This window comes from Carassius gibelio, chromosome B24 (assembly GCF_023724105.1).
Source record: "Carassius gibelio isolate Cgi1373 ecotype wild population from Czech Republic chromosome B24, carGib1.2-hapl.c, whole genome shotgun sequence".
Classification (NCBI taxonomy): domain Eukaryota; kingdom Metazoa; phylum Chordata; class Actinopteri; order Cypriniformes; family Cyprinidae; genus Carassius; species Carassius gibelio.
Genome location: NC_068419.1, coordinates 13,053,440 through 13,068,323, shown reverse-complemented (window position 1 = coordinate 13,068,323; position 14,884 = coordinate 13,053,440). Strand labels below are relative to the sequence as shown.

Genomic DNA, 14,884 nt, shown 5'->3' with positions numbered 1-14,884 from the left:
TTTTTTTACAGTTGAAGAATGGAGAGGTGTCTACTGTAAAACCAGCTCATTTATTGATTTGCTGCAAAACAATAAATACAAAAACTCCGAATGAAATATTCCATATTGTCCTAAAACATAAATAAACATTAGTACATTATTAAGTGACTTTCATGATCTCGGAGAAGCATTTAGGAGCTGAAGATGTGTTTGAGATTCCTCAGGCACTTCAGAAGATAGACGTTCAGGGGTTTGTCACTTGTCTGTTCTTCATCTGTATGAACAAGCAAACAGACAGTTAGCTCAGATTCTCAGGAAAGATCCATTCCTGATGCACTACTGCTCTAGTACCATCAGAGAGGAAAAATGAGAGGCTCTACCATGATCAAACTGAATATATTCCCACCTTTCTTGGCAGACATGTATGCCTCTTCAACTTTCAGTCTGATGGAAGGACACTTCAAAGTGGCCTTTGCCTTTGTAAGAGGAGATATGCAGGAAATGGGAAGATAAAGGTGAGGCTGATTATGCATGTGCGAGACGTCAGAGACGCATGTAATTTGTGTTCAAAAAATGATCATGAATCCTAAATAGGTGCCAAAGAACTACTGATTGACTCTAGTAGTACTATTCAATATTTTTTCCCAATATTTCAGTATTCATGTTGTCATAATGTCATTATATAATAACAAGATGCCATTGAATAAATGACATTACCTTCTGATTGTTGTGCAACAGAGCCCAAAGCGCAGAAGCTCCTATGGTACATATTTCTGATGAGCTACTGCCCAAACAAGAGATTAACAGCTCAACAGCTTTATCTGAAATATATAATATTTAGATACAATTTTATATTCATGTATGTATTTATACGTAAAACTTAAAAAAAAAAAAAAAAAAAAAAATCTCATCTCTCTCTCTATCTCTACCACACACACACACAAATTACATAATTTTATAACAATTTTTAACTACATTTCTTAGTAGTGTTTATTTCATGTGCATATTCAAATCATGTCAAGTCAAACATCTGCACTTTCTATAAAAAGGAATTGGGCGGAAACATTGGTTTGATGTGTAAAGGTATTATCACTACATTGCGGCTGTTGTGACATCCGGATTTCGGTGTTTGTATGTAGCTAGACAAAAATGCTAGGTGTGGTTGCTTATTTTTACACCTGCAGTGTCAAATTGATCTCGAAAGACTAGAATCTACATCACAGACCTAACAAAAAAAAAAATTACAAAAAGATATACATAAGGTCTGATTTCACATGGAGATTTACCGCTGATTACAGAACCAGTTTATCAGTTTATCATGCAACCCTAATATATATATATATATATATATATATGTGGGGTTTTATATCATGTCGTTCCAAACGTGTAAGACCTTTGTTCATCTTCAGAACACAAATTAAGATAATTTTTGATGAAATCCGTGAGCTCTCTGACCCTGCATAGACAGCAATGCAACTGAAAAGTTCAAGCCCCAGAAAGGTAGTAAGGAGATCATTAAAATAGTCCAAGTGACATAAGTGGTTCAACTGTTATTTAATAAAGCTGTAAGACATCTATTTGTGCACAAAGAAAAAAAAAAAACACTTCATTTAACAATTTCTTCTCTTCCATGTCAGTCTCCACCTCGCTTTCACAACGGTATCCCGATGCATACGTTCTGTGCAGACACAAAGTGTTCTCATAGCTTTATTAAAATTACAGTTGAACCACTGATGTCACATGGACTATTTTAACAATCTGTCCTTACTAACTTTCTGGGCAAAAATATCTTGATTTGTGTTCTGAAGATGAACAAAGGTCTTACAGGTTGGAACTACATGAGCGTGACTAATTGATGACAGAATATACATTTTCTGTGTGAATTATCCCTTTAAACATGCCCACTGAGCCTTATTAGATACTGGCATTGGCATGTTGGTCAACCATTAAAATGTAAAACCCTGTAAATCCAGCGCTCGTACCATTGGCTAAGACTTTGGGCTTGTTAGCGGAGCAGAAGCAGATGTTGTGGAGAATGAGCAGGATGGTGGGTTTAGAGCTGGAGTGTTTGGACTGGGCCAGTCCGACCAGCAGCTCCAAAGCCCCTCGGAGCCTGAGGATCATCTGCTGTCCGTCCTCCCCAAACGACACGTTCAGCAGCAGCTTGAGCCAGAGGAACAGAGGCTCCGCCGCCGGACAGCCGCTTCGACCACCTGCCTTAGGCATAGGAAGAGACAGGAAGTGCTGCAGAAAGTTGCTCTAGGAAAAACAGCAAGAAAGGTGGTTTTGTTAACACTTCTCTATGAAACAAAAAAGCAGATATGCAACCAAAGCAGTCATATAAGGATTTTCTCGCTGGAGAGAATTATTTAGCCATATTTACAGCCGAAGTGTCTCACAAGGTTATATTTCTTCCTCCCTTAAAGTATTGTTTGCTTTAAACACAAGCAGTGAGTTACCTTCAGCAGTACCCCTTTGCAGTCCCTTGAGATGGCCAGGTTGACCAGCAGTGAGAAAGCCAGACTGTGGATGCTGCTGTTGTCAGGGGCAACATGGGAGGCCAGTTTCATCACCCCATGCATCAGTGAATTTGTGACCGCAGTCTTAGGAAGAACAGCCTGAACTGAGCCAGAGCTACCACTGCTGCTGCTACATAAAGCACTGCATGCTGGAAGAGACCAAAGAGAGACAGAGCGAAAGAGAGAGAACGTGAATATGGACAACATGATTTCCATGATTATGGAAAAAGACTAGAACGTATACAAAGTGTTACAAGAAACAAGGCAACTGAATCTCAGAAAGAAAAAATTACTGTGTTAAGGAAACAACACTGTTAATCAGTGTTTCTCATCTGTGAAGGGCACCTTCCCAAGCCCTGTAATGGGGCTAAACACCTTGCAGAACAAAACAACTGCAGCTTTAAACAAACATTTCACTTATTTATATACCAGTAATTATTAATAAATACTATATATATATACACACACATGTATATTTGTATATATATACACATGTATATATGTACTATATATATATAGTATTTATTAATAATTACTGGTATATGAATAAGTGAAATTTGTTTAAAGCGGTTTGTTTATATGTATACACACACATAATTATAAAATTATGTAAATGTAAACATTTACAATGTTAAATTATAACACACACACACATATATATATATATATATATATATATATATATATAGATAGATAGATAGATAGATAGATAGATAGATAGATAGATAGATAGATAGATAGAGAGAGAGAGAGAGAGAGAGAGATATTTCAATATATGCTGTTCTTTAGAAAATTATGATCATATGACACTGAAGACTGGAGTCAAGACAGGAATAAAGTACATTATAAAATTATACCAAACTAGAAAACAGCTATTTTAAATAGAAATATTATTTCACAATATTATAGTTTTTACTGTGTTTTTGATCAAATGAGTGCTGTCTTGGAGAACATTAGTGAATTTATTTCTACGGAAATCTAACCGATTTCAAACTTATGAATGGTTCTTTCTTTCTTTTTTCCACGTGGTTCTGCAAAAGTGCTACAGGAAACATTGCCAGCGATATAAAACCACACAAGCCTTTTCTTTTTGGTAATCTATTCATCTTGTCTCAAAATATCACTGCACAGTTGTGTAACAATGAGCGTGGAAACTCAAGGAAACAGAATTGTTCCATTGTCTTTTACTCTCTCTCTCTCTTTCTCTCTCACTATATAAATATATATATATAAAGAACATTTCCTCCTGGTCTAACAATGCTGTATTTAGTCAAGTGTCAAAAACACTAAACGTCTTACTTCTGGGTAAGTGGACAGACACATTTTTGAAGAACAGCAGGACTGCAGGTGAATCATTTAACATGATGCTGGATTATTGAGAGACCTTGGCAGGGTTTTGCCCGCTGAAGAAATCCAATATTAATTGGCCAGATGAAAGAATGATGGTTGTGTGTAGCAGGTTAATGAATTATATAATAAAAGTGACACAGGACAGAATTTGATGGTGAGGAAAATGTGCTGGAGGGCCGATTCCATAATTGAAGAACCAGCCTCATGAACTTTCAACATCACCTGCTGTTAACAGGTGATGTTGAGAAACCCCACACATGACAGTATGCTATTGTAGCCTAGTGCTGTTAAATCATAGTGACAGTCCAAAGGCGCACACAGGCGCAAAAACACAAATATGCACCCACACACACACACACACACACAGATGTATATGTAGACTGACATATACCCATGCGCTGCTGGCTCTTCACAGGTGTGAAGCCACATCCTGTCTCAAAGCACAGCTTTCCATGCGCTCAGATGACACAAAGCAATCATTGTGTTCAAGTTAACACACTCACCAACAGACACTTTCATGTACAACACTCTCTCTTTCTTACACACACACAGAAACGTGCAAATGCTTTCATGTGTAACGGTCTTCCTCAAACAAACCCACACACAAAGCAGTTGTTCCAGATAACATTTAGATTTTGTAATACTTTTTTCTGTAATATTTATTAGAAAGGGGTGTCTATTAGATAAAAAAAAAAAAAAAAACTAGATAATTGGATCAATTTCACTTTAAGTTACAATGAAATCAAAATGTCTGATTTTATTTATTAAATACTGCAGTTTATCATTTATTTATCTGTGCACAGTATTTTTTTTTTTTTTTATTCACGAGCACTGGTGCAAGGGCAGGACGAAAATTCTTCCATCCAGCAATCTGTCACTCACAGGTGGTCACGGAAAACCAACAACGAACCAATAATTTCCAGATAGACAAAAACAAATTCCACACTACACTATGAAGGATAAACGATCACAACTTGCATTTCGACTTTGAGAAGCAATAAAAATTATTATTTTAAACGTTTATTTTTGCTACTTTTTTACGTTTATTTTTGCAACTTTTCAATGTTTGGAAATTGCAAGATATTTCCAGTATTACCACGGTTTAAAGTGCATTGCCGTTTGCTCCGTAGTTGCAGAGCAGTCAGTGAAGCCATGATGACCCACGTCCACCAGCAAAAGCACCTGCAATCGGCACATGGCCATCAAAAATTATCTGACAAGTACAACCTACTTAAAGATTATTGCAGAACACAGACTTCACGGCAACAGTGCTCTCATGACAATGGCCTCTTTCAGCAAGATAATGCACCCACCCTAAAAAACTACAGAAATAGTTCAGGAATAGTTTGAGGAACATGACAAAGAGTTTAAGGTGTTGCCTTGGCCTCCAGCTTGCCCTGATCTCAATCCGGATGTGCTAGACAAACAGATCAGATCCATGGAGACCTAAAGGATCTGCTGTTTAAGTCTTGGTGCCAGACACCACAGGACACACTTAGAGATCTTGTATCAGACTTAGAGTCCATGCCTTGGCGCACCAGAGCTGTTTTGAGGGGGACCTATATAATATTAGGCAGGTGGTTTTAAAGGGATAGTTCACCCAAAATTTAAATTTGGTTATTAATTACATACCCTCATGTTGTTCCACCCTGTAAAACCTTTATCTTTGTAACAGAAATGTAAATGCCCCTATTATGTCTCATGAAAGGGTAATATTTGGGTTTTGGGAGTCAACGACAGGTTGACTTGCATGCAAAGTAAAAAAAAAAAAAAAAAAGTGTCATTGTCTTCTAATATGCATTCATTTTTACCTTCTTTGCTCAACGACTCAAAAATGATTCGCTCAGCTATTTTTTTTTTCCAAACCCCTCCTTTGCATGATGCTAATCTGCGGTGATTATTCCAATTGGTCTTTTTCATTTCCATTTCAGCTGGCCTGTAATGTCTGATAAAAAAAAGCGTTTGTGAACACAGTGCTGCTTTGTGTACTGCCGTTACCGGGGAAACATCCGGCTCTCTCTTGTGAAGACAACACAGAAGTGGCTTAAGGGGCGGTCACACTGCACTTTTCGTTCCATTGACTTCCATTCATACGCATGCGAATGCCTCAGACCAGAAACGCAGGCTCATGCGAAAAATTTGCATTTCGCTGCGTTCGAAAATTCGCATCACGTGAAGTCGTGTGACCAGTAGATGGTCGATGAAGGAAGTGCTAATTTTAGCCGTAGCGCAGCATCCTATTTTATATAATACATATTTAAAAGATAATAAAAAAAGAAGCTGCATGGTTCGCAGTGTCAATTGGAAACAGGAACAGATGGTACATTTGAATGAGGACCTGTTCTATAATTTTTTATTTTTATTGTTTAGTGTGTATATATTTATAGAGAGAGAAAGAGACAGAAAGTACAATATAATAAGACGCTTTCGATGCCGTCGCAAAAGACACAATAAAAGCACCGATTAATCCATGTTGTGATAACTGAGGGGAAACCGTTATATCTTGCTCCCGCCCATATTCGGAGCAGCGTCCGAAATAATTTTGCACGTTCAAAGGCTAATGTGACCGCTTCTTTAAACTGTAAATGGCCCTTTTCACAGTGATGTCAGCTAACTTCCGCTTTCCCACAAAGCAGTTATCTGTACTTCTGCTTGACATATGAAAGGCGTTAGTTAAAGAGTTAAGACAAATAATGTTATGAGTCAGGTTTTTTTGCAAACTTTTTTCTGCATCAGCTTGGGATGGGTGGCTTGTTTGCCGCAATAGCTTGCTTTCAGATAATGTGTCCACACAAAATAGATACTTGAAACCTTTCCACTTGATATTTCGGTCTATGTCATTCCTTGGATAGTTTATGAGTAGGCTACACTGTGTAAATTAAATTCTCCATATAGTTTGGCAATAAAAAGACAAACAACATGCTTTTGTTTTTATTAACTATGGGAAAATGACATGGACACGTAATTTTTTATATTAAATGTTTTTTTACTACATGGAAAATTTCACATGGCAACAAGGCAAGTGGTCTGAAAGGAAACTCATTATCCAATTCAAGAATAAAATGGATTAATATTAAAACAATACAAAATGACAGCCGCATAGTTCTACAGGAACTTTAGACTTCTAAATTACTTAAATCCCTCCATAAAATTTTGCTTTAACTACATGTATACCGTGTTTTTACTTCATTTTATTATTGATCGTATTTTATTTTTGTTATAGGCTATATGCAATGTGATCTTTAAAAAACATCTGCCTTTTATATTTATTTACGCAAACGCTGGCATCTGTTTTTAACTAAAAGCTTTTTATATTTTTTATTTTTTTATCTTAATAGGTTTAATATTTATTTCTGAATTACACTAAATCATAAAACTGAAAATTATAGACCCCATTTTATTGATATTCCAATAACGTTAGTACAAGCTTATGTTTAACTATTCTTGCACATACAGGCATTGTATTAAGCAGGACATAAATTACTGAATAAAGGCTTTCTGTTACCACATGTACCACACTTCACTTCATTTACAGCGATATCGTTTAGTTGATTGCAAATGATTGCACAGATACTATTTAAACTGAACTGAGATGATGACATCACTAAATTCAATGATGAACTGCCTTTAACTATCATTTTGCATTATTGACATACTGTTTTCCTAATTAATGTTGTTCAGTTGCTTTGACACAATCTTTTTTTGTTTAAAGCGCTGTATAAATAAAGGTGACTTGACATGTAAATGTCTTTGTTTTATTAAAAACTTTGTTTATTTTAGAATTATATCTAACCAACTTCAGTAAAGAAGACAGCAAACAGTGTGTGAGAGACGCGGGAATCAGTAACTGCAGTGCTCCGTTTTTAACTCTTCCCTCGACTTCAAGCGGCAAATCTCACCGATCGGTATTTGGTAAGTTCGTTTAAGATGCCAGACACCTTTTCCTGAATGAGGACGAAAACAAACAACAGCCATCATCCTCTAATCGTATTTGTGGCAGTTGTACAAGCGCCTGGGTGAACTCCGTGCTGGTAGCGATAGTGCTTTACTATGCTGGTGGAAGTAAGAATACCCTTGTCAGAATGGAAGTCGCGTGACGTCATGTGAAAAGGGCCTATTCGTCAATTGGCTGCTGCAAAAGGAAGTCAATGCCATAGACTCTCTATGTTAAAATAGCAGCAGAACTTTACAGCAGAAAAAAAAAAACATGTTTACAGCCAGGTTCAAAAAATTATTTTAGTCTATTCAGCTAATTTTGCCCATCATGACAACTGTGAGGGGTTGATTTTATAACTCATCCATTTTAAATTATATTAAGCCTTAAAGTTCAGCATAATTAAGGGCATGGCCACTTGAGTGACAGGTGGATTGCCGCTGCTGACACTGCCATCAAGCTAGGTGGGCGTGGCTTCAGCAACCATTTCCCGCCTTTTTCCCCATTTTCGATAATCCGGGAGTGACATGCTGCCAAGATGGAGACGGCCCGCTCTCAGCTTCAAAAACGCTTTTCAGAAAACTGCGTTTGACATCATGGACACTACAACGTACATGTTTTTATCCAGTCTATGATTTTACATCCAAAAGTGGCACCTAGTGGCAAAAAAAGAATTTGCATTATCATTCAGACCAAAGCGAAATCAAGTTTTCCTAGCTCTGTGCGTGCAACTAGTAGGCATGCAATATGCTAATGTTTAATGTTGATGTCAACACAACAAAACAAATCCACAAAAAAATGTGGGGATCCTTTCAGCATCGATAGCCACCAGGGTACTGGAGTCACCAGGGTACCAGAGTTACAGGTGGTTAAATTCGCGGTCCAGTGCCGACTGATCTATCGATCCAGAGGGGCTACCTAAGAGCGGAGGGTGGCATTCGAAAGGTCTCCTGGAGCTGAAGGGATCCCCCGAATTTGGTGGAGATCTGGCGGCATGTTCGCGGGATAGTGACACCAGTCAACACTTTCCCTTCAGTAAAGAGGTTTCTTGTTCAGGCAGCATTCAAGAGTCTTATATAACCGTAAGTGCCCTGCGAAAATGGACTTAACAAGAAATTCTGCCACAATTCATGCATTGCATTCAAAGGACATTTAAGTGTGCAATAAGTGAATTTATATTGTATTAATTACAGCGGTAGGGGATAGCGGGGCACAAAGTAACACCTTTTCACTTTCTCAGTTTGTGTTTATCCACATGGGGTTCAGAATATATATATATAAATATATTTCATAATTACAGTGTAGGCCTATAAGCTTTTCTTTTAACCTCAAAAAATGAAAGACAACATGTCCATAGGTGGAGTAAATTTTAACATCTCGGGGGGGAGGTTGTAACTTAACCATTTGACATCTTAAAATCTTATCTATGAGATTAAAATAATAGCAGATTTATCAAAAATGGGAAAGTGTCCAAACTTTTGACTGGTACTGTAATATAACACATATAAAGAATATCACCCAATATATTAGTATATGTTTTTTTTTTTTTTTTACTCCCAAATATCAGTATCGATAAGGATAATATATCTTAAAAGGACAAACAAATGTATACTTCGAAAGCTCCACAAGACATGTGTGATCATATTACTGGATGCCCAACATAGAATGGGAGAATGTGCATTTTAAACAGCTTATTGTACAGGTAAGTTAATCGCTGTTCTAATGTAATGCGCTGCTGCACGGTAATGCACACAAATCAGCTACAGACAGTAGCTGGTACATCAGTATAACAATATAATTCAGGGTGGAAATGTACTGTCAATGCTATTCCACTGATTTCTCAATAAAATAGCTTAGAAACTGAAAAGTTCAAGCATATATTTCTTAACTAGATCCCATAGTGTCACTACTAGAGAGACGCTGCCATGTAGAATTAATTCACAAACGCAACCCCTCTCACTAATCCATTCATATAAATGTAATCTTTATTGTGCTACTTTATCTATATATGATTTAGAACGAGCAGAAATCTGTGAGAAATAAAACAACCCAAAGGCAAAATAACAGATAAAAATGAGCTGCTATAAGAGCAATAACCATTGCTCTTATAGCAGCAATCAGCAATCATTTACACCTGAAGCACCTCCCCTTAACACAAACTTAACACTCCATCCTAGTTTCCAGTAATCTGGCAGCAGACTTCGACTATGACACAATCCCTTCGGTAGCAGTCGGGCTCATGTCAGCCTTGCATTAAATACACAATGGCACTTACTGTACCGCCACATGACTCATGAGACTGTTACAGTGAGCACAAAGCCCATACATTATCTCAGCACCCTGTCTCTCACTTTCTAATCCTCTTTACTCTGTCATTCCTTTTTTTTCTCGCTCTCGTTCCTCCACCTCTCAGAAGACTGACCCACTGTGCAGTTAGCCGTGTAGACACAAAGCAGTTCCAAGGCTGCCGTCATGGTGAGATCGTCGAGCAGGAGCCAGGGCCATAGAGCCATCAGCACCGCAGCCAGACGCAGCTCTGTAGCCACAGCCTGTTGAGACAAAACGTGGCGGTATCAGTCAATACTGCAGATTTATATTAGGGATGCACGATATTGGATTTTGGCCGATATTCGATATGCCGATATTTTCAAAATAATTTTGGCCGATGCCGATACCGATATCGATATATATACAAATATATACTGATATATTTAAACTTTAATTTTACTGAAGAGAAATCCATGTATCTCTTCTGTACTGATTCTACCATAAATTTATTATTTTACAAATGTAGACAGACATTCACATCTGAAAAACAGGTCAATTATTTCACTTGGAGAATATCGGTTTGGCTCATCGGCAGAAATATTCATATCGGCCGATACCGATAATGGTCATTTTAAGCTTTTATCGGCCGATACCGATATTGTGCCGATATTATCGTGCATCCCTAATTTATATTCATTTATATCCACGCATTTAGCAGACGCTTTTCTCCAAAGTGACTTACAGTGCATTCAGGCTATACATTGTTTTTGTCAGTATGTGTGTTTCCTGGAGATTGATCCCACAATCTTGCGATGCTAACACAATGCTGTACCACTAACTAGTAGTGGTCCGAGAATGCTTGTGTACATGCCTATGCTTGTGATTTAGAAAATCTCAGATTGAACTAGATTTCTAAATTAATTTATACTACAATTTTTCCAATTTGTCAGGGACTGCAATCTGCGGGGGCACATGTAGAATAATATTATTCTTATTAATATGAATATAATATTTTTTCCCCAACATTATTACACTAGCTCAGGGCTGTTTGCTTTCACTAACATCAAGGACTGCAAAAGTGACATTTACATGTACGCTGATGTCAACAAATTTGTATACTTCACAGAAATGATCATATGACTGATTACATGCACACAGTCTTGAAATTTTCTTGTAAAGACTGCACCTCGGTCCTTACAAGAAAATCTGCATGACGCCAGCAAGATTTCACACCCACAAGACCCCTGTGAAAGCGTCTGCGGATAATATACAATGAATGTAACTACTCAAATAATCAGCACGGGGAAGATTATTTGAAATGACGTACTTTGCATTCATTATGTTGATACAGGCAATTTCGCAGTATCTCTAGAATCATCTTAAGTTCTCTCATGCTGTTCTCCACCTGCTGACATTGAATAAAGACGGAACAGTTAGAACAAGATATCATGCTGATAGTGGTAATTTTTATACCGTCTTTTTTACAAACGCATACATTTGTGCCTGTTTGTGTTAATTATAATTGTAACACTTCATAATAAGTTTTATTAATAGGTCTTAACAAAAAAATTGCATGTTTCCTAACAAATGCACGTAGCGCAACATGATTTACTGACATACTGTAGGGAATGTTCCTGGATCCTTTGTCATTCCTAGAAATACTTTCATTTCAACCAACATAGGCCTACCCCTAAATTAAGACTCCATAATTAGTTAACAGTCTAGTCATTCCAAGACCATTAAAGGATTATGATCCAGAAACATTCTTCAATCACTGTGATCAGTTTACATATTAAAAAAAAAAACAAATAAAAGATAATAGTATTTATATTTTTTTATATCGATATGTAAAATTTGCATGTATTTACAAGTTTTTAATATACAAAAAAATATAATTTCTAAATATATACATGCATGTGTATGTACATATACATAATAAATATACATAGTACAGGCACACATATTATATACACAAAAATATTAATTTGGGGTGCAAATTAATTGTTTCCCAGCACTAGATTTTAAATATCAAAGCTGGTGTGATTTACCAGATTGTAGGATGCCATTTTGTCAGCATGTGACAAGTAACCATAAAACAGGAAATCATACATCAGAGAAGAATCTCATGTCCTCACGTTATCATTAAATTATATTACTTTTAATTTGGTAAAAACCAAGAAAAATTCTAAAATAAAATGTTTGCCAATAATTATGATGCACTGGAACACTGTCATGTAGATAAGAAGAAATGTCATGTAGATAAGAAGAAATGTTTTCCATGAAATGTATAGCAATTTCACTAATAATTTGCATAATCATAATAATGATTGTTCTTTTATTAAAGTTATTATAAAACAGTACAAACACAAGGAATGAACTGGTTAAATAAACTGAACTGGAGGATTGTTCAGTTTTGTCATTTGTCTCCCTCCCTTCACCTGCCTCTACCTCCCTCCTCCCTCTCAACAGGTTTTCAGTGTTTCTGATGTTGAAGCTGTCTGTCATGTTGCTGGAACCCTCCGTACCTTCCTCCTGTGAGCACTCTTGCCCGTTTTCACAGACTCCAGGTGAAGCTCTGCGTAAATGTGCTTCATGCGTTCCACACAGCTGTCAATCTCACCAGCTGAAGAGGGAGAAGAGACATGTATCTGTCTATGTACTCATCCATCAGACAGAGACATCAGGCATTAGACACAAATATAGCATCACCTGGGAATGAAATTAATCTGAATGTGAGATTTCCTCCTAGTTGAGGGAACAGCAGCTTTTTAACTGCTAGCTTTAAAAAGGGACATACTCTATACTTCTAGGATTTCTCTTGAAGTTTACTCAAATGTAAAAAAAAAATAGTGTTTGATTTCCATAAATGGTTTGGGTGAAATGGGAAGGGAGCCATGCATTGTGAACAGTGTTGGATAAGTTACTTTCAAAGAGTAATTGATTTCTATTACTAATTACATCATCTGTATTGTATTTAAATTACTTAACTATTTACTCTGTCTGAAAAGTAACTTTGTTACTCAATAAGTAACTTAATTATTCAAATCGCAAATTAGGCTATTATCTTAAAATCCCTATAAACCTTAATAGAAATTAAACTCTTTATCCTTTCAGTTTGAGTCAAACATAGAATAGTTTAGCCTTTTAGCTTTATACTAACTATAATACTTTTTTTTATATATATAAAAAATGTAGCCCTCTTTAGTTAAGAAATAGAAATACTCTGAATAACAACATATCTGAATAACAAAAAAGCTTAAGAAAAGTTAAATAATACACATCAATATGGCAAGAAAAGCCCAACTAGTAAAATCCATACAGGTTTATGTAAAAATAACACTTTAGCTAATGTAGGTAAGAGTATATTACATAAATAGGCATTGTATTCATGAGATCAACAGAATTGTGTGTGATTTGTTATAAGGCAACAGTGCTGTACAAATGCGTCTGTCTCTGCCTCAGTGCCAGCCAAAGTGCCAACGCAGATTTGAATTCAGCAGCTGATGCTGTGCCGCACTGAACGATCTAATCACACCGGTGGGATTGTATCAAATAATAAAATATTATTTGGGTATTTTTCTCTCTTGGAAGCTGCATTTAAAATCCACTTGGCTTAGAAATCTGAGGGGGCATGTGCCTAATATTCTAATGTTTTTATTTAATTTTAATCACGTTCAATACAAATTCAGTACCATTAAACATTTTATTAGACTAGATGACACCAATATCTGGCTGTTGCCTAAAGAGATGGTTTTATGATGTTTAATACATTTGGTTGCTTTTAGCCTTACCCTGGAGTTGGTTCACCATCCGCCTATGACCTTACTTTAATTTCATACAGATTACATAATCAGTATTAGTTCTCGATACGAATTCATTCATTTAAAATTAGACTCTTAAAGCTCAGATACGGGAAAGACTGTAGACCGCTTTAGTTTCATATGGATTACATAATCAGAGAATATTCATTTTCGATCTGGATTCATTAAAAAGTAGACACAGGCTTTGCTCACGGAGACATAGATGGCAGAAAGTGCACCCTTTTTGTTTTGTTTTTTATTTACCAAAACCACAGTGTTTTGTTGTTTTTTGTCAGTGTACACAAAAGTAGTGCCTTTTTAAATTCGATTGATTTTAGTCTTATCTGTATCTGAGTATTTAAGGTTTCTCTGTGAATCAGGAAAAACTGAAAGTGAACGCGCTGACGTGCAGAGGGTTAAAGACACTGCATTCAATTTTATCTTTAGGCGGTAAATTTAGATTTCAAATTCAATATTGATTTTAGAACGGTTTAAATTATTTACTGTATGTAACCCAAGTACTTTAAAAATAACTTTAATCAACTTACCTAAAAATGAGCAGTAATCCCTTACTTTACTTTTTCAGTGGATAAGTAATGCGTTACACTCAACACTGTAGGGCTGTCAATGAATATTCTAAATTCGAATATGTATTCAAATAGTTAAAAAAAAAAAAAAAACAATTTCGAAGGTGAAAATTAATATTCAAATAAAAAAAAGTGTGCGCAAAAAGGCACGCGGTAGTAGAGGCGTGGTTGTCTGTTTTACGAGTGGGCGCGCTAGAGCGCTTGAGGGTTCAGGGACAGGTCACAGCCTCACAGGAGTCGCACTGTCTGGCACAGCATCACTGCTGAAAGTTGACGCGTCTTCATGGAAGATGCCAGCAAGTGCAGAGCCCAACTCGACCGCAGCAGAGAAAATGAGGTAAAAGTTGTATGCAAGCTATTTAAGATACAGTTAGCATACCATTCGACCACTAGCAACATGAGGTCACATCTCAAAAATGTGCACCCAAATGAGCATGGCATAATGTG

The 14,884-nt window shown here is 36.5% G+C and overlaps 1 protein-coding gene across 4 annotated transcripts in view; it reads right to left on the bottom strand.

Annotated features, from left to right (window-relative positions):
• Positions 1-31: 31 nt before the first annotated feature.
• The window catches only part of rttn (rotatin), a 53,705-nt gene continuing 38,852 nt past the window's right edge, over positions 32-14,884 (bottom strand). For 2 of the 4 annotated variants that reach the window (XM_052596737.1, XM_052596739.1), the window contains exons 42-49: positions 12,576-12,673; positions 11,378-11,458; positions 10,205-10,331; positions 2,439-2,647; positions 1,962-2,238; positions 697-800; positions 386-455; positions 32-253 (exon numbers count right to left, since the gene is read on the bottom strand). In XM_052596737.1, the coding sequence (XP_052452697.1) occupies positions 171-253; positions 386-455; positions 697-800; positions 1,962-2,238; positions 2,439-2,647; positions 10,205-10,331; positions 11,378-11,458; positions 12,576-12,673 (1,049 nt within the window). In that variant the 3' untranslated portion in view covers positions 32-170. The remainder of the gene's footprint in view (positions 254-385; positions 456-696; positions 801-1,961; positions 2,239-2,438; positions 2,648-10,204; positions 10,332-11,377; positions 11,459-12,575; positions 12,674-14,884) is intronic. The other 2 variants (XM_052596738.1, XM_052596741.1) reach the window with 1 other exon arrangement.